Source organism: Tenrec ecaudatus, chromosome 6 (assembly GCF_050624435.1).
Source record: "Tenrec ecaudatus isolate mTenEca1 chromosome 6, mTenEca1.hap1, whole genome shotgun sequence".
Lineage (NCBI taxonomy): Eukaryota > Metazoa > Chordata > Mammalia > Afrosoricida > Tenrecidae > Tenrec > Tenrec ecaudatus.
The window spans coordinates 7,575,107-7,602,819 of NC_134535.1; the positions used below are offsets into that span (position 1 = coordinate 7,575,107).

A 27,713-nucleotide genomic window follows, 5' to 3' on the forward strand; every position below is an offset into this window, starting at 1 on the left:
AGGAAAGGGGCAGGATCCAATCCCAATCCCACTCGGACTGAGGATGGGGGACAGGGCTGGCACTGAGGAAGGGGCTAGTTTCCTGGTGACTGGGGAATGGGGAGGGATCTGGCCTATAGGCAGCTGAAACAAATAAGAGGCCTGCTCATGGCTTGAATTGTGTCTCCTGACAGCACGTGTGGGAATCCTCACCCCCGCGCCTGTGGTCATCAGCCCACTGGCCAATGGGGTGTGTGTGCTCTGCCCGTGGACAGGCGGGGTGTAGCATGCATGTGTTTACTCGGTTTCTTTGGAATCTCTTTTTTTTATCCTTCCCCACCATCATTTTATTGGGGGCTCTTATAGCCTGATCACATTCCATACATCAATTGGATCAAGCATATTTGTACATGTTGCCATTGTCATTTCCAAGACATTTTCTGCTTCAACCCTTGATATAAGCTTCTTTTTCTTACCCTCCCACCCTCCTGCTTTCTTGATCAATTATATAGTGTTATTGTTATTTCATGTTACACTGTCTTTTGTCTCCCTTCCCCGACATTTCCATTATTTGTCCTGTACAATGTCGTGATGGGTTCCCCTTTTCTCACCCTGACCATCCCCATACCTTCATGATATCGCTCTTCCCATTACTGTCCCTGAGGGGTTTATCTTTCCTGAATTCCCTGTGTGGAGAGCTCTTATTGCACCAGTGTGTGTTCTCCGGTCTAGCCAGTTTTACGGCAGAACTGGGTCACAGTAGTGGGAAGGAGGGAGTATTCAGGAACTAGAGGAATGTGTGATTCCTCAGTGCTAGTCTGCCCCTTGGTGGGTCATCTCTTCCTCATACCACATCTATGGGGGGGGGGGGGGATATACCCCTTGGTGGGTCATCCCTTCCTCATACCACATCTATGGGGGCGGGGATATACCCCTTGGTGGGTCATCCCTTCCTCATACCACATCTATGGGGGGGGGATAGACCCCTTGGTGGGTCATCCCTTCCTCATACCACATCTATGGGGGGGGCGGGATATCAAATTATTTGCAGATGGGCTTTGGGTCTCCACTCCAATTCCCCTCTTTCGCATTGATAGAGTTGTTTGTTTGGGATCTTTTGACACCCCTTGCCTAATCCCATGATACCGCATGAACACACAGGCTGGAAAGACCCGCCTCTCTCCCCAGGTTATACCTTCAGTGTTGTCCTCTCTATTGCCTTCTTCTGGGGAGGGGCTTAAGGTAGCTCCGCTGGGGCCCGGCCCCATCCCCCTGTTAGTTCACTGTGCCATGCCAGTGTATTGCCCGCAAGGTTTGGCACTCTGAGATGGGGTCTGGTCCCTCCCCCCCTTTCCTGTGGGAATCCCGTCTTTTGAGATGATGTTGTTGTCCTGTGCCTGTGATCTGTCCTGCCTCACAGTGACCCTGAGTCACAGCACAACCAAACACTGCCTGGTCCTGCCCCGTCCTCACAATCCCTCCGGCGTTGGATCCTGTTCCTGTGGCTCTGAGTCAGTTCCTCTCATGGAGGACCTAACTCTTTTTGTCCAGCCCCTCTACTGTAGCAAGCATGATGTCCTCCAGAACTCCTCCCTCCCGATCACGCGTCCAAAGCACATGACACCAAGTCTCCTCATCCTTGCTTCCAAAGAGCATTCTGGGTGTCTTAACCCCAAGACAGAAGTATTAGTCCTTCTGGCAGTCTAAGCTTGTCCATATTCTTCACCAGGATCACAGTTCAAATACATCGATCCTTCAGTCTTCCTTGTTCATCACCCAATTTTCACACACTTATGCGGAGAATGACAAGTAACTTGGGTCAGGCTGACCTTAGTCAGAGACAGTTGTGCCTGAGGCTGCTGGCCTTCTTTAACATGAACAGGAGCGAAGGATGATCATTATCCGGAGCTGTAGCCTGAGGCTGATTCCTCTAAGATCAGATAGGCTTCCTCTTTCCCAGAGCACTCTCCTTCCCTGCGGGGTAGGCCTGGTCCTTTGTTACAATGGTCAGGATGAGCTCACAGCCCCGACTCACCACTGTGGGGCTGATGGAGAAGGAGCAGGTTACAGTTCAGGGTCAGAAATGACCAAGGGCACAGTTCCCCCGTGGTCTGGAGAACCTCCCCTAGCCTTCAGCCTGGTTTCTGCCCCGCTCCCGGGAGGATAACAGTCCTGCAGCTGTCATTCAGTGCCCAGGGACACCTCGCTCATTGGAAAGTGTCCGGAAGCCTCTTGCTCCAAAGCACTCAGCTTTCTCCTTCTGGGCCCAGCCCACCTTGCCACTTCCTGTTGTTCTCTGTGTGAGTCCTGGTACTTTAGAGACACAAATCCACAGAGACTCGTGTAGAAGAGAGTTTTATATAAAGGTTAAGTGCACATCAAGGAAACGTCCCAACCCAGTGCTGCCCAAGCCCACAAGTCCAACATTAACCCATATGTCCGACACCAATCCACAAAGTCCTCCTCCATCTCACAAAACACACTATGATGCCGACTGCAGGAGGAAAGCTGAGTCAGTGAATGTGTACATCTCAGCGCTGGCAGGGGTCTCCACACGGCTGCTCCAGCACCCAGGGCTGCATCGGGGTAGGTCCATGTGGCTTCTCCTTGGGGATATCTTGCAGGAAGTGAGCCTTGCCAGCTGAAGCAGGGAACCGGCTGAGGCAGGCACACCCTGGTCCGACCATCACAAAGCAAGAGACCCAAGAACTAAAAAGGCGAGGCTTACTGAGCCATTTATCTCTCCGCCCCTCAATTAACCCCACATGTGTTTATCGGCCAGGTTGGCACAATCAACTTTAACTCCGTCTCCAGGTTCTGCGCCTTCTGCTGCGCCCACTTCTCTGCCGCTGACTCTTACAACCTCCCACATCTCTGGTTTAGTTACTGGGTCCCCGAGCATGGCTCCTCTGTGGCCCCAAAGGGCATGCCCCACTCCCATCCTTTTTGGAATGCTGATGCTCCTTCCTCACCCCTGGGTGACGCTTTGAGACCTATCTGGAAGGAAGGTTGTCCAGTCCCCTTGGTGGGGTCCCCTACTCCTTAGTGACGTGGTCCCACCTAGCCTTTTCACAGGAGTTACAAAGCCGGTGACTAGCAAAGTCATCTAGAAGGATCCACTGCACCTCAAGCCTCAAAGTGAGGGCTGTACTTTTCAACACTTTACCTGGATGAAGCGAAATACCTGGACCGAAGATCTCAGGGGAGAGAAGATCACAACACACAAAGCCTCGGATCCAGCACCCTCCAAGAGAAGCGCCTGTTCTGCACGTGTCCAGCTGAGGGAGCTGAAGGGAAATCTCAGCCAGGTCCTCTCGGGAAGGATTGCCCGGGACAACATCAGCCTGGAAACACGAAGCAGCGGAAAGAAGGAATACACAGAGTGACGGGGCCAAAAGGAACCGGTCGGCCTCCAGCCCATCCGGGAGGTCGCTGTGACCGAGAACTGATGGCATTGAAGGAAGAAGCTCAAACTGCACTGAAGACAGGGGCGGAAGAACAATGCTCCCGGAATTGGACGGGACACCAACGGAGCCGGGTGGACAAACAGATGGAGTGCCGGAAGGGCTCCCTCATCTGCGACAGGCCATTTGGAAGACACGCGCCGACCAGCCGACCGGAAGAGGTGCCTCTTTGTGGATCCCACAGGCAGGTGAACCCGCAGAATGCCGAGATCATCAAAGACTATCATTTTGCGGGAGCTCGTGAGAGAGCGACGGTAACTGTCCAGTTTCGGGGAACCGCCCGGAATCCGCTGGACTCCGAAGCGAGTGTGGGGTGAGGGCCATTCCTGCTGCTTCACAGAGATGCTGGGTGGGAACCCCGGAGCCACAAAGGCAGCGACTTGGGTTTGACTGAGGACTTGAAGGCCTTCCGCTGTGTGGATCCTCACACACCAGGAATAACACGGCGAAGAATGGGCATTCCCGAACGCTGCCCTGTGCTCCGTGAGCCTCAACACCCGGGAGACAGCCAGTCGACCCGAGCGAGGTGATCCCGCGTGGCCTGAGGTCAGGAAAGGTGTGCATCCTGCGCGGTCCTTTTTCCACCCATTTTTATTGTGAAGAGGATTTACAGGATAAACGAGTTTCCTGTTCGTCAACTGGCCCACGTTCTATGTCATTGATTGGGACCCCCACTGAGAAAACAGCGTGGGGTGGCGGGAGACCGCCTCCAGCTACACAAGGGGTCTCGCTCGCCTCCCTGCCATTGAGTCCATGCCCGTTGATGGTGCCCGCTCATCGCGACCCTGCAGGACGGGTGGAACTGCCTCTGGGAGTTTCCTTGGAGATGAAATCGATGGAAGAAGAAAGCCCCATCGTCTGCCCTCTGAGCAGCCGGTGGTTTTGAAATGCTGAGCTGGCAGTAAGCAGCCCGATAGGTAACCACTGGCCACCAGAGCTCCTCACAAGGTCTGGGATGAGCTCAATTGCCATTCGCAGCAGCCACGGCCCAGAGCCAGTTCCTAGGAGGCCAAAGTTAGACACCACCCCCCCTCCAATCTTCCTTACCACCTCTGATACCACTGGCCCCTCCCACGGCATGCTTACGTCTCAGTTGGGCTCTGTCCTTCATTGCCGTGGTGCAGTAGTTATATAGTCTCATGTCTGTGTCAACCTGAGAGTATTAAGAGTGAAGGGGCGGAGTCTGGCCTGTCAATCAGGTCACAGCCTGATGATGCCTCCTTGTGGGCGTGGCCTTCTCAGGAGGATGCTGGGAACTTCCCTTCTCTCTCTGCCTTCACCTTCCTGTTGAAGAGACAAACTCACAGAGCTGGAGCAGCCACGTGGAGACCTGTGCCAGCGCTGAGCTGCTTCCACCCCCACTGGATCCACAAGACTTCCCGCCCACTGGCCTGTGATCGCCCTGCATTCGGCGTCATTGCATGTGCTGCACGAGTCTGGAGAAGCACTTATGGACTAGTATTGGACTTATGGACTTGGTCTGGACTGGGCTGCGATGTTTTCTTAATAAACCATTACCCTTTGCTATAAAGCTCTTTCTTTTACATATCAGTGTCCCTGGATTTGTGTCTCTAGTCCACCCGGCCTAACACAAGTGGCCACACAATAATGCTTGACTCATTCAGGGGTCCCTCCCTTTCCATATAAAAGCTGTAGTTAGTTTTTCCATTTCGTTAATGGATGGTGCTGGAGTTTGGCGCAGGACTGCTTTGTAGATACAAAGTAAATCACTTTGGGTAGCACTGACATTTTCTTGAAGTCTTCCTATCCACGACTATCGTGTCTCCATTTATGGTGTGTGTGTCCGTGTGCATGTGTGTGGTCACTCTTCCGTGTATAATATACAGTCTTTTACATCCTAGTTAGCTTTATTCCTAAGGATTCTATCTTTTGGTGGGGGTGGTTGTTATGAATAGCATTGTTCTCTTGATTTCTCTTCGTTGGTGGGGAGGACTCTGACGGTTTTTTGTGGCTTGATCACGTACCTTGCCACTTTGCTGTCACCACTGCATCCGAGGGATCAAGGGCACCCCCGTCTTGTTCCGGGACTCTGGGACTTTCTCTGTATGGAACGATATCTCCTGCACATAGGGATACTTTCACTTCTTCCTCACCAATTCGGATAGCCCTTGTTTCCCAATCTTGTCTTATTGCTCTAGGTAGATGTGTCAGTCTGGGTACTTTAGAGAAAGAAATCCATGGAAACTCATGTATAAGAGAGAGTTTTAAATAAAGAGTAAGTGCACATCAAGAAAACATCCCAACCCAGTGCTGCCCAAGCCCACAAGTCCAATATTAGCCCATTTGTCCAACACCAATCCACAAAGTTCTCCTCCATCTCACAAAACACACACTATGATGCCGACTGCAGGAGGAAAGCTGAGTCAGTGAACATGTAAGCATCTCAGCGCTGGCAGGGGTCTCCACACGACTGCTCCAGCACCCAGGGCTGCATCGGGGTAGGTCCATGCGGCTTCTCCTCAGGGATGTCTTGCAGGACCTGAGCCTTGCCAGCTGAAGCAGGAACTGGTTAAGGCAGCTGCAGCCTGGTCAGCTGAAAGCAAGAGACCAAAGAACTCAAAAGGCGAGGCTGAATGAGCCAATTATCCCTCCACCCTTCAATTAACCTCACATGTGTTTATCGGCCAGGTTGGCACAATAAACTAACTCGTAGGATTCCCAATACGCCATTGTGTCAGAGGGATAAAGGGCATCCTGTCTTGTTCTCATTCTCAGGAGCATGCTCTCAGTCTCTCCCACTGACAATCATGTTGGCTCTTAGACCTGTATACACCTCCTTAATTATGTTGAGGGATTTCCCTTCTGCTCCGTATTTGGCAAGCATTTTTATCAGGAATGGGCTTCATCAGATCCCCTTTCTGCCTACGTGCTGGTGATCAGGGGATTCGTTTCCTTTGCTTTATTTACATGGTGGATTGTGTTGATTACTTTTCTGTTGAACCATCCTTGCACACCTGGTAAGGGTCCCCCCTTGATCATGACATATGATCTTTAGCGATACGTTGCTGGATTCCATTGGCTAGAATACTGTTGAGAACTCTGGCATCTATATTGATAAGGGAAGTAGGGTCGATCCTTGTGAGTCAGAATCGGCTCATGGCGGTGAGTATGGTCTGCAGTCTTTTCCCGTGGCATCTGTGCCTGTCTGTTTGATATCTGGGTGTGCGGGCTTCACAGAATGGACTAGGAGTGCCCTATGCTCCTCTGTGGTCTAGAGATGCCCGAGTCAGAGTGGTGGCAGCTGGTCTCTGCATGTTTGGTAGAGATCTCCGGTGAAACCCATATTAGATTTGTAAAAGCAAAGCATAGGAAGAAGTGATTCTAAGAGTAACATGCTGGAGATGAAAAATGAAGTCGATTCATTAAAGAAAGAAGACGGAAGGAATGCAGGGTCACTGTACCAAAAAGAATGCGTTGGATGTTCAGCCCCTCAGGAGGTGGCATGCGATCCAGAACCAATGGTGCTGCAGAAAGAATTCCCAGATTTTGAGATATAAAAGAAGTTAAGCAAGCAAAGGAAGCAGAGGTGGGGAGTGATGGATCCCGAGGCACCAGGAGATGGCCAAGGAACCAGGAAGCAGAAGAGACAAGGACCTTCCACCAGAGCCAACAGAGAGACCTTCCGGAGAGCCAGACCATGAATTCGGGTTTCTGGATCTGTGCTATTTCTGTTAGAACAGCACTAGAGAACTAAGGGAGAGCCCTGGGTTACCTATTGGGCTGCTAACTAACGGCGAGGTCAGTAGTTCAAAACCACCAGTGGCTCCATTGAAGAAAGAGGAGGCTCTCTGCTCCCGTAAAGTTTAACAGGCTCGGAAACCCCCAGCGGCAGTTCCACTCTGTCCTACAGGTCATTACGAGTCAGCATCGACTCTATGGCGGTGGGGTGGGGGTTGCACCCCCCCATCTGGCCTCTGCACCTCCCTCCTTCATTGCCATGGAGCAGGTGCCCGGTTGTTGTTTTCATGTTGTGTGAAGATGCAGACAGCAAAGACTCAAACTCACGGCCGTGGTGCTGATTCCAACTCACAGTGACCCTATGGGACAGGGCAGAACTGCCCCCCACCCCACCCTTGAGTTTCTGAGACTGTCACTCTTTATTTCATGCTCTCGGCTCATTCCCTGAGACACTCTGCTGACAAGACACATGGCACGATGCTCATTGACCCCGTGTCCTGGGAGCTGGAAGAGCCACATGGAGACCCCCACCAGCACTGAAATGCTTACAACGCCACTGAATCTACAAGACTTTGCACCCACTGGCCTGTGATCTTCCTGCATTCAGCATCATTGCATGTGTTTAATAGTCTGAAGAGGACTATATAGATTGGTATCGGACATATGGGCTAATATCAGGCTTATGGGCTTGATACGGACTTGGGCTGGGATGTTTTCTCAATATTCAACTGCTCTTGTATATAAAGCTCTTTCCCCATACACATATGAGTGTCTATTGATTTGTTTCTGTAGTCCACCCAGACTAACACATTATGGTACCTTGGGAGCAGGATATTAGAGAAACAAATCATAAAGATGGACAGTGGATGTTTGACTTCTGCCTCGTGGTAGTGTTTCCTCGTTGTCTAGCCAGAAGTCTTTACTGGGTTGTTTTCTGGAAAGACTGTGGTAAGTTAAAGTTTTGATTCTTTTATTTGGTTGTCGTCTTTGGTTATTCCTGTGTGAATGAATGTTGTTCATGTATATTTTGAGCTCAGAGGAAGACTCACCCCTTGAATTTCCCAAGGGGCTGCCGTTGGTTTCAAACTGCTGACCTAGTGGTGAGTGCACGGGACCGCACTGCCTACAGAGCTCCTGATGGACAGCAAAACCGACATATCCAGTGACACTGTTAGATCCATCCAGTTGGGCGACCTTTCTCGAAAGACTGAGAAAAGGTGGTTCTGGAAGTCAAGGCCGGCGCCAGGGCCGCAGTGGTCTTTCCTGGGCTCAGCAGCAAAAGGATTTTGACTGGAACTCCTGTGTGACCTTGTGGGGTCACCCTCTCTGGGCCTGTTTGGTATCCGGTGAAGTAGCAAGTCAATCAAGTAAGACGTCTCTGGCTCCAACTCCAGGGACTTCTTTGACCCCCTCACCTTCCCTGGCTGGGCAGCGGGGTTGGCCGTGGGGCATGGATGGCGCCCCATGAGTCTCCCAGCCTTGGCCTGTCTCCTGCCAGCTAAAGGCGGGAGAGGCAGCCTCGTGGTGCCTGGCAGGAGCCTGCGGGCCAGGAAGGGGCTGGGCTATCTGGGATCACCGAGATCATTTCTCACGGAGGCAGCCAAGGTTCTGCATGTGCTAAAGAATTCCAGAGAACTTGAGGCCCAGGCTGTAAGCGGGTGGGAAACATCTCATGGGGAGAGGGCCTTGACCTTGAGGGTGCAGCTGGAGAACTAAGGTGAGCCCCCCCCTTCAATATCTGCCATTTCCCACCAACTGGTGAAGTGGGGCCACTCCATCTGCCCCCTTCCAGGTCTGGAGACAGGTTCAGAGACTGAGGGACAGCTCTTGTCGCTGGACCGATCCTAACTGCAGCCTCCTTTCTGGGCCCCGGCCAGTTGGCAGACACCAAATAGGGGGGTGAGATAAAGTCGGAAAGCCAGCCAGGCGCCGGGCACAGGGCCTGGCAGATAAGGGGCACCATCGCCGGAGCCCGGGGAAGGGTCTTTGGGGGAATGCCATGCCATTGTCCTGGCCTCCCTCCCTAGAAAAGCCACTGTCCTGATGACCGGGGACATGGGGACCTGGAAACACCCTCTTCGGCTTTGGCAGGAGGGGACAGATGTGTTAGGGATGAGGTGAGTGTGAGGAGCCCTCCACCACGACACCCCCCCCCAGAGATGCTGACCCAGCCTGGGGAAGGGATGGGGGGTGGGTGTTGGAACCTTCTGGGACTCCATGAAAAGGAGAGCATTGTCTTGGGGGATCTTACGGCTCTTATCACAAGCCATACATCAGTTCTAGCGATCCTCTTTGGACATAGGTTGCCATCATCCTAAGCATCTACTTTCTTTCTTTGTTCACAATTTATTTTTAAAACCATTTTATTGGGGGCTTGTATAACCCTTTTTTAAAAAATTCCATTCTCTTTTCATTTATTTCTTTCTATTTGAGCTCTTGGGAACCATGTGTTTAGTGTGTGACCGCCCTGAGTTCCAGACTGCACGACCTTGTGCAGGGCCAGCAGGGCTGCTGAACACCCCCATTTGCAGACAGGTGACCGAGGCAAGCAGGAAGCAGCAATTGGCCAAGAGGCCAGGAGGTGGGTGTGGCCAATGCAGTGATTCACTGTGTCACAATTCCTCCCCAGGAGCTGGGCTGGCCAAGGGCTGCACGGCATGATGGGAAATTTGCAGCAGAGAGAAGCCCCCTGTGGGGAATCTGGAGAGTCTGCTTCTGCTCCTCAGTGGGCCACACCCACCAAACGACTGTGGGGGGGCATGTAAATGAGGTGCATGTGGCACACACCCCCCCATGGAATTGGATAGTTTGCTAATGTAATAAAGTTCACAGCACCCTTGCAGACCATGCAAACAACAATAAAGAACCCTAACAGAGGGATTGTTCCTTTTCATCACCCCATAGGCTTGAAATGAGCCGTCCCAGGGGCAGGAAGGGAGACCTCAAGACCACTGAGATAGCGAGACTAGAACCAATCCATCCTGTGGTCCGGGCTCCCTGTGCTGAGAACCTCCCAGACCCAGGAGACGCAGAGAGTGCCATTCACCTGAGACGGTGAGGGAGGGCAGGAAGCCCTCAATGACCGAGCCAATGTGAACTGCGACTTAGACTTACCGAAGAGAAGTGCATCGTTTGCTTGGTCTGGAAGAAAAGTTCCCTGCAAGGAGACTCGTCTTCTTTTTCAAATAAATGAAACTTCCCCGATTTAAAGAAAGCAGCGGCTGCAGCAGCAAGAACAGAAACCCAGTGGCCACAGAAGGAGGCCAGCAGGAAGGAGGTAGCATGGTGGGCTTCCAGCTCTCAGAGCAAGACGGTGTGCGGGCAGGCCAGGGCACCTCCCGGCCCTTGTTGAAGCCAAGTCACAAGTGCACAATCCACAGAGAGGGAACCAAGTGCCTTTGGGGAGAGGCTTCCTGGCAGAGAGGGGTGCCTCTGAGCTTTTACTAACCAGCATTGTGACAGGAGCCCACGCACAGGAAAGCCTCAGCTGGAGAGGCTTACCCATGGGCAAGGCTGAGATGATCAGAGAACTGTATCCTGAGCATTCCTGAACTAGAATTGTAGCCTGCTATTTCCCTAATAACCCCCACAACATTGAGTGGGAGTTCTGTGCGGCCGTGGCCGTGAAGTGTGGAGCCCAGCAGGGAAAGTAGCAAGGGCTGTGGGAAGACCAGTTGGTGTCGGAATTGGGAAAAAGGTTGGGCAGAGGAGGCTTGCCTGCCCTCTGCCCTCTCAAGAAACGGCCTAGGGCTGTGATGTGCTTCTGATTCTCCCCCTCGGGAGGTCGGGGAGGCCAGAGGCCACTGACAAGCCACCACTGGGGAAAGAAGTAACATCCCCCCTACCCCCAGCCCTCCACCCCATGAGGCCTCAGACACCCGTGGGCACCTCTGGTGGTGGGCTGAGTTTCCAGGCTGGAGGGGGAATGCACGAGGAGGTGGGGAGCTCTGCAGGGTGGGGACACTGGAAGGGCAGTGGCCCTGGCCCCCTGCTGGGCTCCACCAGCCCCTTCCTGGAGGAAAGCCTGAAGTCACTGTGGTTGGTTCGGAGACAGTCAGCTTGGTCTGTGAGGGAGGTACAGGGCCCTGGGCTGCGTGTGGCCCTGCCTGCTGCCAGACCTGCCCAGCCCCCCCCCCCCATCCTGTGCCAGGGCCACTTTAGTCTTCTGGAGGAAGATGGTCCCCACAGTGGAGGGGGACCCAAGGGGTGGAGCTGTGCCACAGGGTGAGGCAGTGCGGTTTGCTGGCCTGGCTTCCAGAGATGAATCACCCAGCCCCGCTCCCTCTGTGATGCAGGCAGTTTCAGGAGTGGGGAGATGGAGAGGGGGGTTCCCCAACAGCCCCCAAGCAAGACCCCTCCTTGACTAGTGCTCCCCACGCCCCTCCCTCCATTGAATTCCCGGGAGTGGGGTGAGCGCTCCTTGCCCCCACTCCCCGCTCTCTGAGGCGGGGATCTTTCCAACAGCCCAAATCTGGCGCCAGCTCTCCTCTCCCTATAACCTGTGGCTCCCCAGCACCTTGAGAAAGGACAGTGTCCAAGCTCTTTGTCTGGCTCTTGAGGCCTTTCCAGATGACCCAACTCTAGTTGGCTGTCCAGCCTCCACCCTCCCCCTGGCCCCCAGCCAGGCTCGCTCTGGGGCCTTGCCAGGCCTCCTCACCTCCCAGCCTTTGCCCCAGCTGCTTCGTCTTCCCCTCCATCTTCAGCCAATTTTCCAGACCGACCAGCTACAGCCTCAACCCCCACCCACCCCTGTCTCTCACACCCATCTCCACACTCTCCCCGCCGCACACATCAACCACAGTGATAACCTGCAAGTTGTCCAATCAAGGTCATCCTCCTTTTCCCAATCCACTGACACTGCAGAGGTCACCTCAGTGACCCCTGTCTAACTCAAGCTGTGCTTAATCACCTGCTGAGTAGTTGTTAGGAAGGGGTCATCTGGAACCTTCTGAGATCTGCCCAGGGCCGGCTCACAGGGGCTGCCGGATGGATGGATGGATGGAGATGGAGGGAGGGCCTTGAGGGGAGACCTGGGGGATTGCAGGAGAGTGAGTGCATGGCTGGGGCCCCTCCCAGGCAGGCAGGCTTGATTGAGCGATTGAGCTCCAACTGGCTTCTCCCCAGGGCCCGCTGCCTCAGGCCTGGCCCAGGGCCCAGCCTTTCTTTAGCCGCAGAAGGGACACAGCCTGTTTCCTGGGAGGGGGTTGGCCGGGGCAGGGCCTGGGCCTTGTGATTCTGAAGTTCTCCTCACAGCCTCCAGAGGCCCGCAGAACGGGCCACCCCTGAGCTCTCCCGGAGAACCAGCCCTGGGCCTCTCCTACCAAGTTCCAATTCCTGAAGCCCCCACACCCAGACATCTTCTCTGGGCCCCTCAAGCCCAGCCCGCTGGCCCCAGGCCCCCTTCCCGCCAACACTTGGGCCTAACTCATCCTCAAAGTATTTTCCACTGGCTTCCTCCAATCCCTGCCACCGCACAATTTCTTCGGGTGGGGGGGGGGAGGGGAGGAGGAGGATGGAGGGTGGCGTTTGGACTGTGACTCTGGGCCAAAAGCCATTGGGGGGGGGGGAACCAATATGATTGGTCATCTCCGCTTCAGAACTGGCTTCAAAATTCCCTTGGCCCCGCCTCTGGTGGCCCCCACCCCTGTTCTGACTTCCAATAGGCTGAATTTTCCATGAGGGGGCGGGACCCATCAGGGTCTGGTCCAGTTAAAAGGGTGGGAGCGGCTTGGGGACCCATCTCTCCTCTCGGTGGAGTCTTGGGACAGCTGGTAGATCGCCTGCCCAGATCACCTTGCACATAGCCATGGCCTGCGTGAGTGTGGGGCTCCCCCTCAAGACCCAGGGGATGGATTGGGGGCAGAAAAGCAAGGGAAAGCCGGGGACAGGTCAGCGGCTGGGTGCTAGGTCCAAAAAAGGGATTTCCCTGTTTGGGGGCCACTGAGGCCGGATCTGTAAAATGGGAGTGGTCGCCATGGTCCTTGCCTGAGAATAACCTGGATTCCGGGGTCTGACGGTGGTTCTTTCTGCCTGGGGCTGACTTGCTGCATCCCCGTGTCCCTGTCCCCGCAGCAGTTCGTGGGGAATCGAGAGTGGAAGGGTGTGGCCACTCGGGTGGGGGGGGACACACGGCACTTATGCCACAAAACCCCGGCCACTGCTCCTGCCCCCTCCCCCGCTGCAGCTGTCCCCAGTCAATCAGGCCCATGCAGGCTGGCCTCTGCTCCAGAGTGCTGCAGAGACAGGCCGGGGCTGGGCCAGGCAGCCTGCGCTGGGGGGCTGGGGGTGGTTCTGCTCCCTCTCCCCCAAAGCTGGGAAGGAGTTGAGGGGGCAGGGGGAGGTTTAGAGAAGAGAGAAAGTTCTTAGGCAGGCCGCTAGGCAAAGTTCTCCTTTCCAGGCTGGCAGCCCCACCCACCCTCCGGTGCGGCTCAGTACCCTTAACCCTGGGGTCTGGGGCTCTGCCCTGGGGTCCTGACGGGGCTCCTGGGAGGGGGGCTCCCACAGGGGCCGGAGGGGCGTGTGGGGGATCCCCACCCCTCAGGGAGGTCCTCGTCGGCCTTCCTCTGGGCCAGGAGCCAAAAACCCTGCTGACCACGCGCTGGTGGCCCCGGACGGGGCACTGCCCCCTCCTCCACTCCGAACCCCACTGGAGGCAAACCGCGAAGTTTCTAGAAACTCGGGCAGATTACAGATAGCAGGCCAGCAGCCGCGGACCCGGGAGGCGGGCGGGGACGCGAGCTCCGCGGTCGCTCACCGGCTGGGCGGGGTCTTTATCTGCGCAGGGTCTGGTGGCCAGCAACCTGAACCTCAAGCCCGGGACCTGCCTCCGGGTGCGGGGCCAGGTGGCCCCCGACGCCAAATGGTGAGGGGCAACAGCGGGGCAGGAGGGGGAGAGGGTCGGGTCCGGGGGAGGGTCCAGCCGGGTATCCTTAGGGGCGTGGTCGCCGCGGTCCCGGCGGGGAGGGGGTTAACTGGGCCACACGCCCCCTTCCCCCCCCACCCCAGCCCCCGCAGCAGTTTCTGGGTGAGTCACTTCCTCCGCGGGGGAGTCTGAGCGCCCCTACCATTGCCCCCTCCCCCCGCACTTAATTTAAACCAGCTGTATCCTCTGTAGTCTGCCTGGAGGCCTTGGAAGGGCGGGCGGGGCGGGCGGGGGAGGGGCGTCTCCCCTATCTCCCCTATCTCCCCTATCTCCCCTTCTCTCTTCCAGGACCCCTTCCCCAGTTTAGCCATTCATTCAGTCTTCCCTGCCTTCATCCATTCATTCGCCCAGCGGGCCTGCTACCTCCTAGGCAGGCTGTGGCCAAGGCCTGCCCACTACCTCCTTGACTGAATCTGCCCTCAGTAACACAGGGTCGCAGGCCACCAAAGGGCCACTGACCAACCTCGGTGGGCAACTGACCACTTACTTGTTCTGACCACACCCTCCCCCAGGGCCGCTGCCCATGTCACCAAGAACAGAGCTGCCCTGGGGAGTTGCCCAGCCTCCACCTTTGCAGCAGAGATCAATAAGGCAGACAGGACACGCGTCCCCTCACCCAGAGGTGGCCCTCAGGAGGGGGCTCCTTGCCCTGGAACAAAAGCCCCAGGACACAGACCGGGTGTATGGACATAGGGGCCATCTGCATAGAGCTCCTCCCTGGCTGCTCCCCTTTGACCCTGGAGAAAACTGAGCCCCAGAGAGGGACAGAGGCTTGTCCCAGGTCACACAGCAAGGAGGGGGCAGAGCTTGACGGGAGTCCAGGTTCCCCGCCCTCGGGGCAGAGAGTGTTCCCACTTGGGGGTGGGTGCCCGAGTGGTCCAGCCACAGGGTCCTCAGCATCCCCCCCTCTCCCCCAGCTTCGTGCTGAACTTGGGCAAAGACAACAACAACCTGTGTCTGCACTTCAACCCTCGCTTCGACGCCCACGGTGACACCAACACCATCGTGTGTAACAGCAAGGACGCCGGGGCCTGGGGCGCCGAGCACCGGGAGACCAACTTCCCCTTCCAGGCGGGCAGTGTCGCTGAGGTGGGTGTCCTGACCTGGCTTCCTGGGTGGAGGGGGCAGTGTCAACCCCAGCAGCCCCAACTGCCAAGTGGGGCGTTGGCCACAGGCCCTGGCCGAGGCCCAGATCACAGCTACTCCCCCGCCCCACCCCACCCCCAGGTGTGCTTCTCCTTTGACCAAGCCGACCTGAGCATCAAGCTGCCAGACGGACACACATTCAAGTTCCCCAACCGCCTCAACCTGGAGACGATCAACTTCCTGGAGGCCGATGGCAACTTCCAGATCAAGTGTGTAGCCCTTGAGTGAAGCAGCTGTGTCCCTGGACCACAGTCCCCAATAAAGGCAGCTGCCTCGCATCGCCCTGAGCTGGCTTCGGGTGTGCCCGTTTCTTACCTCTGATCACTTCTTTCTTGGACACCTCCTAATGGGAGCTGCGGACACACACACACACACACACACACACACTTCCCTTGGTTCAGAGAGCCCAACACACAATGAGACACGGTGACTTCTGATAAGACCCAGTCCCCACCCTCCAACTCCCCCAGAGGGCCCTAACACACAGTAGGTGCTCAAAAGAGGTGGAATAAATGAGACCAGGGGACAGGTGGCCACCAGACCCTGTGCAGAGCTTGTGTCCCCTCTTGCCTTCCAGGTCCAGGGCGGCTGAGCCTGCTATCTGTAATCTGCCTGAGTTTCTAGAAACCCGGAGCTGAAAACTTCGCGGTTTTCCTCTAGTGGGGTTCAGAGTGGAGGAGGGGGCAGTGCCCATGGCATCTCACAGGGAGAGAACCTGGCCAGTGTGGGTGGCCAGAGTGCCCAGGGGGTGGAGGAGGGGGGTGGCGGCGCAGGGAGAGCGAGCTGGAGCCAGATGATACAGGCTTCCACCTGTGTGGTGGTGCGTCAGCTGGTCTCTGAGCCTCGGTTTATCACACAAAACTCAGAACCCAAACCTTGCTGCCATGGAGTCGATGCCTCCGACACAGCAACCCTATAGGAAGGACGTGGTGGAACTGCAGCCTGTGAGGTTCTGAGACTAATTCGTTCCTGGTCTAGGAAGGCCCGTCTTTCTTTCGAGGAGCAAATGATGGCTTCAAACTGCTGACCTTGCGGTTAGCAGCCCCACGCGTAACCACTGCTCCACCAGCACGCCTTACTTATACCAGGGGGATAATCGGACAGAGCTCGGATGATTACTGTAAAATTGAAATGAGATGTTGTGGGATCAGAGCCAGGCCCACCGCCTGGCACACAGGAGCCCTGCAGGGTCAGATGCTTTGCGCTTTTGAGATGTGCAGGCCTAAATATGAAGGGAAGAAATGGGTCCCCCAGCTTCTATAAAGCCTAGCTGAGACTTGGGGGTCAAGGGGGGCATGTCTCTCAACCCACACTCTCTCCTTGACTGTTCTTACAGCTGTTAGTGTGGAAACTGCCGGCTCTGTGGCCATGGGCAGGCCCCCTGACCCCTGCAGGTCCGTTTCCCCACTGTAGCAATTGGGAGACAGGCTTGTGGGAAGGCCCTGGCACTCCACTGCTGGCCTCCGTATCTAAGAGGACCTGGGGTGGAGGGCTCTGTCGGCCCCCGCAGAGAAGCAAGTAGAACCTGGCCAACATGATACCCAGCCTCCTGGCTCCCAGAGGCCTTTGCTGCACCTAGCCTCTTCATTGGCGAGCAAAGGAGTGTGGGAAACTCACCTGGTCTGAGATGGAGTCCTCGACCAACCTGTCCTCTTCCAGGTTTCCGGCCCAGGGCTCCGTTATCCTGGAGGGATAGACACAGCCCTGTCTAATCGCCCATGACAAGTGCTGGCAGCTGGGAGGGTGGCCGGGAACCTCTGCATACACCCTGTGTCCTTCTTGTTCCTGGCTGCAGCGGGCTCCTTCCAGGGCCCCTGCCTCCCTGGGAGACTGAGGCACAGGAACTGAGTCAGTATTGTGCAAGACTTAGAACCTGGTTGGGTGCCCTGAAAACTCCGGGGTGAGGGGGGGGCACTATCTCTTGAAGGGTGGTGGAGGCTTAGCACATAGCGCCTCTAGGGGCAGCAGCCCCAGCTGAGGGCCTCCCTACCCCCACCCCACCCACCCCACTCCCACACGTCTCAGCTTCTTCACGTGAAACACGGGAGTCATGATTTGCACGTGGGTCTATGTGGGTGAACGGTTCCCATTTCATTGGGAGGGGGCAGGCCTCTAAGAGGAGGCCAACAACTGGCTGAGCGCCCCACCCCTCACTAGCCACACCCAATTTCCAGACTCTCCCAGGAATCCCAAGTACCCACCCAGCAAGAAGCCGCTTTGGAGGCTGATGAAGCCTCGCCCTCTGCTGGACACAGGCGGAAGTGCATGCTCCGCCTTTCTTTTCCCTCTGGGGTCCCCAGAGCTCGCTCCACGGCTGTGTGTCCTTGGACCAGTTACTCAACCTCTCTGCACGTGTTTTCACATCGATCAAATTGGGTGAAGACCAACACCGACCCCATAGGATTGTTATGAAGGCTGAGACTTTCGTGTAGGCCTGTGTGGTGTCTGGCATATAGTGGGGGCCTCTGTAAGCACTGTTTCCTTCATGGGTTTTTCCCCAATCATTTTATTGGGAGCTCTTACAGATGTAACAATTTGTAATTCAGTTAGGTCAAGCATACTTATACAATTGTTGCTACCATCAGTTTAAAAACATTTTCATTCTTCTTGAACTCCTTGGTATCAGCTCCCTTTATCCCCAGAGCCCTTATTGTTATGTTAGATATGGTATAAATTATTATTATTATCCATGTCTTACACCATCCAATATGTCCGTTCACCTACAATTGTGTAATTCGTTCCCCTTGAGTGGGATTATAGTCTTCATTGCTGTCTGCTCCGATTCCCTCCTTCCCCTTCCCCCTCTCTTCCCTTGCCCTCAGGGAATCATTACTCCCATTACTGTTTCTGAAGGGTTAGCTGTCTTGGCTTTCAGGCATTCGCACAATCTTAATTATGCACATGAGCAGACTCAGGTCTAACTAGGTTAATGATCTAAGACAAAACCCATAATCGTGAGGGGAGGGAATATTAAAGGACCAGAGGTTGGTTTTTAATACGTGTGTGTGTTAAGATATGTATATCCCATGGTGAGATCTCTGAACCTGGCACAGAGGGACCATGTGCAGCCTGCCCTCAGTCTGCCTGAGTTCCTTACTCACCACCTGGTCTTGCCTGTGGGGGGCATGTGGTGAATGACTGCACCCTCGGTAGATAAAATGGGGCTCGGAGCTCAGAAAGAGATGATTCTGTAAAGAGCTAAATAATTGGGAACTGCTATTTTTATTCTTTCTACTCAGTGTCTTCATTCCCAGTGCTACTAAAATGAAATATCACAAGGGGGTGACTTTGACCAGGAGAGATTTATCTTCTCACGGTTTTTTGGTTTTTCTCTCCCTCACGGTTTAGGAGCCTCGAGGTTTGGCTTCATGGCTCTTTATGCGTGGGTGGGCTCTGGGGGAAGGTGCCTGTCTCTTCTCCTGCTGGCTTCTGTTCCCTTGGCGAGCTCTGTGGGGTGCGTACCTTCCCTGTCTCTCTCCTTTTGCTGCTTGCGAATCTCCTTTTATACCTCCCTAAGAGTAATTTAAGACACTGAATGTGTCTCGTTGACCTATCAAGGAAAACCCATCCCCTAATTGTGACTAGAGCCACAGGTACCAATATCAAGGCACCATGGCCCTACGCCATGGCCCTACAGGCCAGGATAGGTCTGCCCTACAGAATTTCCAAGACTGAAATCTTTACAGAAGCTTCACCTTCCCGCCAAAGGTTCAAAGGGCCGAGCTCGCAGTGAACAGCCAAGAACTTAACCAGGAGGGCAGCGGGGCCCCGCCCACAGGGGAGAAGGCTCAGGATTGACCACCCGCATCCTGGCAGACACAGCTCATGCCAGCATACTCATCGTCTTCATCGCGATTCTTACCAGGAGACCACATGCTCTCAGGGAAGCAGTCGTGGAGAGATGAAGGCGTGCCGGGCACCGGGTGGAAGGGTTGCCCGCGGCCTCTTCAGAGAGCTGGACAGCAAGGACGTCCATGCTTGGTCGCTTTGAGGACCAAGGCGCGGGGCCGGAGCCACAGTGTTTCCAGTCGGCTCACATGCACGGGAAGGTTGGGCTCTGAAGAAGGAAGACCGAGGCAGAACCGGAGGCGTTTGAATGATGGCGTGGGAGAAGCATCTTGGAAGTCCCATGGACTGCCCAAAAAACCAAAACACCAACCGGGTCTGTCTTGGAAGAAGGACAGGCCGGATGCTCCTTAGAAGCGAAGATGCGGAGACTTGGTCCCACGTGCTTGCTTTGGACATGCTGGCAAGAGAGACCAGTCCCTGGAGAAGGACGTCATGTGCTGGTAGGTTTGGGGGTGGGGGCGGCCTCCACTCTCTGGGGGAAGAGCTGGGAGCAACCCCCGAGGGGGGTGACTTCCTTCGGAGCAGGGAGCCTTCTCAGGAAGAAGCCCCCTACACCACCACTAGGGATAGCCAAGCAGCTGTCTCCTGGCGCATGTCCGATCTCCTGGCATGTTCTGTCTCCAGGCCAGACTGGGAGCTTTGAATGAGCAGGGTCATTCCACACCCAGGGCTCTGAGACCAAGTGTGACTACCGGGTCACTTTAATCCGCCGAGGCCCTTCTCTGAGCCTCCTTCCCTCAGCCCTAAAATGGGTGCTTTAAAGTAGCACCCACCCCAGAGGGGTTAACATCCATGACTTGGGAGAGACCCCCAGAATAGGCGGCAAGAGGGGACCCAGATGGGGCTGGTCCCGAATCCTCCTTTTCAATCACTTTCCAATCTGGCAGGGCGAGGGGGTAAACAGGAAAGGTGGTGGCATTGAGGCCAGGGCCCGAGACCCTCTGCAGCGCTCGGAGGTTCAATGGGTGCCCAACTCAGTGGAGAGGCAGCCCAGTGCCAGGCCAGGCCAGCCAGGGGGATGCCTTTGTGACCTTCACACAGAGGGGACGAAGGGCAGTGTTAGGACTCAGCCACTGGAGGGCAGTGGCCCTGCCCCACTGCAGCCCCACCTTCACCTGGCTCCTCCTATGCTGGGGGGCTGGGATGGGAGGGTTGATCACCTCTCAGCTGCAAAGGGCCTTGGGGAATGAAGTCAGTACTCACCGGAGCAGCATCCCCTGCCTGGCCAGCAGCAACCTCTTCCAAGCTGCAAGTCAGTTCATCCTCACTCTGGCCATGGCAGAGTGCATCCTCGCTCCCAGGGGGATGTGAGCCACAGGAGGAGAGATCTCTCAGGCCAGAGGCCCCAGGGCAAGAGGTGTCCGTCTGCTTGTTTAAAAAGAAAAGAAAGATTGCAGCCTTGTTAACCCACCGGCAGCTCTACTCTGTCCTATGAGTCTCAAGGGTCTCCGAGGCAGTTTTTGTTTGTCTGGGCCAGTTCTGGGGTCACCATCCTGGAGGAGTTGGTCCTGGACTCTGTGTTAGAGTTTAGCTTCTAAGCACTCCGTTTGCAGAAGGTCAAGGAGGATGGGGACAGCCCGAAATCAGTCTCTGTTGAATTGTCCCTGATCATGAACCAGGGATATGAGCTAAGGGCATTGGAAAGTGGATCACCTTCCATCCGATCCCCTAGCAAGCCCAGGGCGGGCTGTCTCCCTTCGGGGCTTGCCTGGGCGTGTCCCTGATGGGCATCACTTACTGGGTATCTGTATCATCGTGAGTCACGGTCACGAGTCATGACTGCCTTGGTCAGGAGGTCCGGTCTGGACCTATTTTGTGAGCTCTTCTAGCACAACGGAGTGTCCCAATCATGCTTGTGTCCTCCCACCTGGACCTGGGATGTAGTGGTCAGCGACTAGTCGTGTCTGTGACCGCTTCCTTTAGTCCCCAGGTCCCATGGAAGTGGCTGGGTGGCCCTGGAGGCTTGGAGTCCATGAGGAACTCTTGCTGATGGTTCCCCTTAAATCACGTGCGAAATGCGGGGTCTCTTTCAAACCCGAAAATAACTCCTATAGCTTCCCGTGCTCCCCACGGTCAGCGGTGTCCACCCACCCCGCCGGACTGGAATGACACTGACCCTGCTGGGTATTGAGGGACAGTGTGGCGGTTAGATTTTATGCCAACTGGATGGTACTTGTGTGCAGTAGGAGTGGACTGCAGCCTGTCAATCGGGGGTAGCCGGGAATGGCCCTTTTAGAAGAGACCACGAGAATTCCTTCTGGGCTAGCCCTTCATCTTGTTCACGTGCTGGGACTCTGTATCTGCCCCCTGGGGTGGCTCCATGAGGGCTGCCCCACCCTGGAGCTGATGGCGCCCAGCTATGTTCCCACCAACTTTGGATCCATGTGACCCTGCAGCCACCATCCAGTGATCACCTTCCTTTTTGCTCCTCCTCCTGCGCCATCGGCCCGCAGCTACGAGAGTCTGAAGAGGGCTCCAGCCAGCATCAAACCCGTGAACTTGAACTGGGCTGCGCTGCCTTCTTTTTAAATTAAAAAAAATATTTAAACAGGGTGGTCTTCTTTGTATTTAATTCGCATGCCCTACAATTCAGTCGCTCGGTCAGATTTTAAAAGTGTACAATCGCCACCATAATCGGTTGTAGAAGATTGTCTTCTTTCTTGTACTCAGTGTTATTAGCTGTCCACCCCCCACCCCCACCCCCACCGTCCCTGAAAATTAATCCAGTTACTGATTTACTTGGTCTGGATTTCATGTGCAGGAAACACACAAAACCAACAACAAAGGAACACAGAGGAAACTTCCAGTAGAAAAGAAAGCAGAAAATGAGGCATCAACTAAATCCACGCGGAGAAAGCTACCAGCCTGTGTGATCCGAGGGTTGGAAATAACAGAATCGAAATCTGAAGGAGGGAATGGCACCAGAGCTGAAATCGTGGAACTCCTGGTTTTCAGAGTGGAAGCCCCCTACCCATCTGCAGGCCCCACACCTGGAGCTCGCCCCGGGGGACCCCTCCAGTCACGGTGGAGGGGCGTGAATGTAGCCCTGCGGGACAGAGAGCAGTGTGGGGGCTGTGACGGCCAAACTGCAACATCTTGTCATTTGATTTCCCTTTCGATCCATTTTAAAGCTGCTTCTGTTAAAAAAAAAAAAGTGAAGGGAAAACACGTGTGGATGAAGCCCCTGGAGAATCCCCTCTGACCAAGGCCAGGCACGGGGCCAGCCTGGCTGTCGTGCAGAATGCAGCGGGAAGTGGATCAGGGCAGGTGCAGTCAAGTTCAAATGTAGCACCCTCTCATGTCATCTTCCTTACGATCCATGTAAATTTGCTCAAGATGGTAACATTTGATGCTTTCCTTTCTATTGGCGCTTTTATCTGTTTTGTTTTTCCCGTTAGTTTTTGTGGGTTGTTAATTTTTAAAAATCATTTTATTGGGGGCTCGTACAACTCTTATCACAACCCATCCATCCATCCATTGTGTCAAGCACATTTGTACATTTGTTGCCATCATCATTCTCAAAACATTTTCTTTCTACTAGTGGGTTTTTAATTTTTTTCTGTTTATGAAATCTCTATAGATTTAGCTATTCTGTCTATGAAATCCAGGATCGGTAAACCTACAGAGACAGAAACTGGATTAATGGTTCCTTGGGGGCCTGGTGGGGGAGGCTGGGGGGGGGTAGGGGACCTGATCAGGACAAGCACAAGAATGAAGAAAATGTTCTAAATCTGGGGTGACGATTGTATAACTCTTCCTGATATTGTTGTATTGACTTGTATGATGCGTGACTTCGATGCCAATAAAACTGTTGGGGGTGTGGGGAAGAAAAGAAAGCAGAAACTATTAAAAACGAGAAGAAATTTCAATGGGGTCAGCAGGGGCATCGAAGGACAAGGTGTTGGATTTAACCTGAGTGCACCTGCAGTCACCCACTTCCCAGTGCGCGCTGCGTGAGAGCGAGGCTATCCCCATCCTGGTCCACGGTCAGACGGAATCCACATGTATTTCCCCATCACGGTTGGTTGTTTGTTTTTTTTTCTTCTGCTTTCAGGTTATTCAATAGAGAGGTCAGATGATCAGGTATTACATTTTAACCTAACTACGCCTGCCGTGATTGACTGTACAGTGCTGGCTCTCTCTCTGTCTGATCGCAAGGCTGTTCGTTTCCGTTGACGTTGACTTTGGTCCGAGGAGTTTCACCAGGCGGTTAATCCACATGTAGATCCTACACATGGCTGTTAGGCTTCACCTGTCGCCCGGAGCCTTCTGCAAGCCAGGAGTTCACACTTTAAGCTCTGATCCCATTCCCTTCTTCGGATTAGGATTCTATTATTTATGATCCTTGGGTCATACCGGCTGGGGTGCTTCTTCCAGGCGGACTTCGTTGACGCCTCACTTAGAAGACTGTGGGGTGCCTTACTGATATAAAATTCATCCTTGATATGAAGGTCTTTCTTATCCGTACATGACCACTGCTGGGTTTGTCTCTGGACAAGCCGGCCTACCCCAGGAAGGCGGCCAGCAGCAGCTCTGCAGCACTTCCGGCCCAGCCTGGCAGGAAACCGCGTCTCCAGCGTTGAGCACAGAACGGGAACTCAGGCATCCAGCCCAGGGACCACCTATCCCTTCCGGTGCTCTTGCACAGAATGCTCTAATGTGCCCTTACACCCTCATTCCATACTCGGGGAAACTGAGGCACGGGGGGAAGGGGCTTGCCTAAAAGACGTGTGCAGCATCTCCCATGTCCTCCACACTCGGAACACGTCACAGAACTCGGGGGCTCCTGCTCGTCGAGGGTCTGTCTGCTCTGGGGGCCAGCGGCATCGGCAGCTCCTTGTTAAAAGTGCAGATTCTCAGGCCCACATGAGACCCGCTGAATCCCTTCCCGTGTAACAGGAAGGCCCAGGGGACTCTTTTGTGGGTGTGTTTTGACTGATGTGTGGTTTAAGTCAGTGGTTCTGAACCTTCCTCATGCCGCGCGACCCTTTCATACCGCATGTGGTGGGGACCCCCCAGCCATAAAATTATTTTCGTCGCTACTTCATCATTGTGATTTTGCTACTGTGATGAATTGGGTGACCCCTGTGAAAGGGTTGTTCGACCCCCAAAGGGGTCACGACCCACAGGCTGAGAAGCGCTGGTTTACGTGCTAATGAACCACACAAATGTCTCCCATGCCACGGTTTGCCCATGTGTTGTCCCCCAACTGTGGCTGCAGTCTCCTCAGATGTCTCAGCTCTCTCCCCCACTTCCTTCCACTCCAGCCCCCCACCGCTCCTTCCTGCCTCCTTCTGAACTCTGCTTTTAGGGGTGAGTGCTGCCCTCTAGGTCTGCCCACCTCCTGAGTCTGAGGGTTCACTGGAGAGGCCTGCGGTTTGGCTGTCAGCTGATCTCCCCGTGGGGGTTCACTTCCTGCACAGTTTGCTCTCAGAGGCGCCACCAGTAAATCCAGGATTTTTAAAAAAGATCATTTTATTGGGGGCTCTTAGAACAGTCCGTACATCAAGAGCATCAAGCACATTTGTCCACAGGTTTCCACCATCGTTTTTATACATAAACTTTCTGTTTGAGCCCTTGGGATCAGCTCCTCCTTCCTCCTCCTCTTCTCCCCCGCCCTCCCACCCTCGGGCGCCCTTGATGAGTCATTCTTTCCCTACTTACACTGCCAACTCCTTCACCCTGTTCTTCCCTTCCTGGGGGACGAGTGGTCATAGGTCACGTCCATCGATGCGACAGGTCCCCCTTCCTCTCTCGCCTTCCCCTATCCTGGTATCGCTATTCCCATTTCTGCTCCTGGGGTGTTTATCTGTCCTGAATTCCGTGTGTTGCATGTATGAGCTCTTATCTGAACCACTGTAAGGGCCCCAATCTGGCCCGCAGTGAAAGGCAGTGGGTGGGTGGGGGGGAGCCTCGGAGAACCAGAGGGAGAGTGTGTGTTCAGTCAGGGCTGTACTGCGCCCCGGCTGAGGAAGCCTGGTCTTTGGGATGAACTCACATGTGCATCTCCTTTCTTCTCTCATCCTCTGGGATCTTCTGCTCCCACCGTGATCCCCGTGATCAGAAGGGGTAACCAGGCAGCATCTAGTCCACTTCTCCCGGGCCGGGCTGGGGGTGGGGATGGGAGTCCGGGTGGCTCCTGTGGTTCCCGAGTGCTTCGGACTGATTCCTCCAGTCTTAATTTTATTTTATTATTTTTTTAATTTTATTTTTATCCTCAAGTCTTTTGACTTTCTCTCTCTCTTTTTTTTTTGGCCGCAGCCAAGAAGAGGCCAGTAATTCTAATGGAAAAAGAGGCCAGTCGTTCTGAGCTGGCTGATCATGAGCTTTGAGACCAGCCACGACTCACCATAGCCAGATGTAAGACACTGTCTTTAGGAACGATGTCCACTGAGCTAGAGGCCGCCCAGGCCTATGGTCCCTAGCCATCCAGCCCATAGCTCAGTCCCATGAGGTGTCTGCTGATGGCTGCGTTTCCCTCGCTGTGTCCCGTTTGTTCTATGAAGTGCATGCATGTATCTCACAGCTACAAATAGGTATGTAGAAATCTCTACCTGCCAAACCTAGCTGTTCATGTGCTTCTACTCCCATGCGCCACCCACATCTGCTCGGTTCACCGAGTTGTGTGTCTACTCACAAATTACTACAACTCAATGCGAGGAAGAAACCAAACATCTCACAACGAGACCAAGGGACATCACGATAAATGGACAGGATGAACCCCAAGCTGGCAAGGATTTCATTGTGCTCGGATCTGCAATAAGTGCTCAGGGAAGCAGCAGTCGTGAAGACAAAGAATGGATTGCACCGGGTAAATCTGCTGCACAAGACCTCCTTCAAGTCTGGAAGCACAAGGATGTCACATCAAAGACTAAGGTGTGCCTCATCTAAGCCATGGTTCCCCCACCCCCACCCCCACGGCCTCCTGTGCATGTGGTGGCAGTTGGACCTTGGCCAAGGAAGAGCAAAGAATTGGTGCATTTGAATCACGATGCTGGTGAAGAATACTGAAAGCCCTGTGGGGTGCCAGAGACCAAAGAAGGCCGGCTTGGACGAAGTCCAGCCAGAATGCTCCTTGGAAGGGAGGATGGCCAGACTTCATCTCACATACTTTGGACATGTTGTCTGGAGAGACCAGTTCCTGGAGACGGACATCAAGCTTGGTCCAGGGTGTGCAAAATAAATCCCAAACGGGCCCATCTGCAGCAATTAAGGGGGTAAAAAGGCCAATAAGTTACTGAGTCGGCAGAGCACAAGCTGACAGCTGGGGCAACCATCACTAGAACCCGGGGGACGGACGGATGAGGCGGGGGTGCAGGTGGGGAGGATGGTGTGTGGATCAGATTGATCTTGGGAGGGTGGAGAAAGGGACTCTGCCCCAGAGCGAGAAATTTTAAATTAAGGAAGCAGGTGATCTCCGGGAAAGATGGTGAACCCATAGTACGCAGCCAGAGAGGAGCTGAGGAAGGGACTCTTGAACTACAGGATATAACGCTCCTGAAACCATTGTTGGGCGCAGCCCGTTTTGTCTTCTGGGACTTGGGTGCTAAATTTAGCAGCAGCAATTCATAAGGCCTTGCCCTCGCTCATGTTGGTACATATCGGATGGCCTGATGAACACTCATGACTGTATGTCAGCATCCCCACGTGGGATAACACGATACACCCCAGTTCTCCCCCAAGATCCATCAAGGGTCCAAGTGGCCAGTTTATATGCACCTGCCAGTCATCGAGGGGAACGCGAGGGTATGATAGGTCCACAGAGTTTCCCCCAAGTGGAGGAACAAAGCGGCTTGACACCATGGGTGTGACAAGGGGCTCCAACATACTGCGGTGAGGACGGAGCGGGACTGGGTGGGGCGTTCGCTCTGCTGTGTATCAGGTTGCTAAGAGGGAGAGCCCATGTGGCACCTGCTGAAGCACCCCTGGGATGGTGTTGGCCGTGACTCCTTTCATCTTGTGCTCTCTCTCGGGGCCTGGCTTTGCCTCGGCTCTGTTGTGTCGCCTAACTCCATTGTGGGTAGCGTTTCCATCTGATGAACACAAAACAATCACCTCGAGATGCTGTTGCACTGTGGATTCTGACTCTGGGCTGGATGCAGGCTCTCGGGTTGGAAAAGCAAAGCTGCAGCAGGCGGTGAACCGGTTCCTCCGTGCTGGTCACTCTTCTCATCACATGGTGCCAATGCAACCATGCAGGCACAGGGAAGGCGACCGGTGCCGGGGACACAGCTCCACGTGAAGGACCCCAAACCAAACTCCCTGCCATTGAGTGGATGCCAACTCTCTATGGCCGGGTAGAACTGCCCCTGTGGGTTTCCAAGGCTGTCAACTCTTTACAGGGGTGGAAAGCCTCATGTGTCTCCTGCTGAGTGGCCGGTGGTTTCAAACCACCGACTTTGTGGTAAGCAGCCCAACGCATAACCACCACCCACACGAGGACTCTGACTCCTTGGCACCACCAGTAAGCTGACATCTGACCCCAAAAGTGGGGTCAGCTTGCTCTGGTTTTCACCAGTCTACACTGAGCACCTACTTCCAGAAGCTAGCTCGTCTGGGGCCCACGAAGGGGAAAGGACGAGCTGCGCGGCCCCTTTAAGGGGTGGGGCCTGGCGGCGGAACTCTAGATCACGCTAGGCGGTGCGCGCCGGAAG

General features: G+C 54.6%; 1 protein-coding gene and 1 long non-coding RNA gene across 4 annotated transcripts; one reads left to right on the forward strand and one right to left on the reverse strand.

Annotated features, from left to right (window-relative positions):
* Window positions 1–523: 523 nt before the first annotated feature.
* Window positions 524–20,761, reverse strand: LOC142451813 (uncharacterized). 3 transcript variants are annotated; one of them, XR_012785000.1, is made up of 5 exons: window positions 20,263–20,761; window positions 19,370–19,456; window positions 19,073–19,267; window positions 16,828–16,894; window positions 524–5,997 (listed from the first exon to the last, which is right to left on the reverse strand). It is a non-coding gene; the product is annotated as an uncharacterized LOC142451813 (long non-coding RNA). The 3 variants fall into 3 exon arrangements; XR_012784999.1 differs by having other exon boundaries at window positions 19,370–19,476; XR_012784998.1 differs by lacking the exon at window positions 19,370–19,456.
* Window positions 12,829–15,524, forward strand: LGALS1 (galectin 1). The gene is made up of 4 exons (XM_075553539.1): window positions 12,829–12,957; window positions 13,925–14,004; window positions 14,982–15,153; window positions 15,292–15,524. Exons 1-4 carry the CDS (start codon window positions 12,949–12,951, stop codon window positions 15,436–15,438), a joined length of 408 nt encoding a protein of 135 aa, XP_075409654.1. The 5' UTR covers window positions 12,829–12,948; the 3' UTR covers window positions 15,439–15,524.
* Window positions 20,762–27,713: the final 6,952 nt, after the last annotated feature.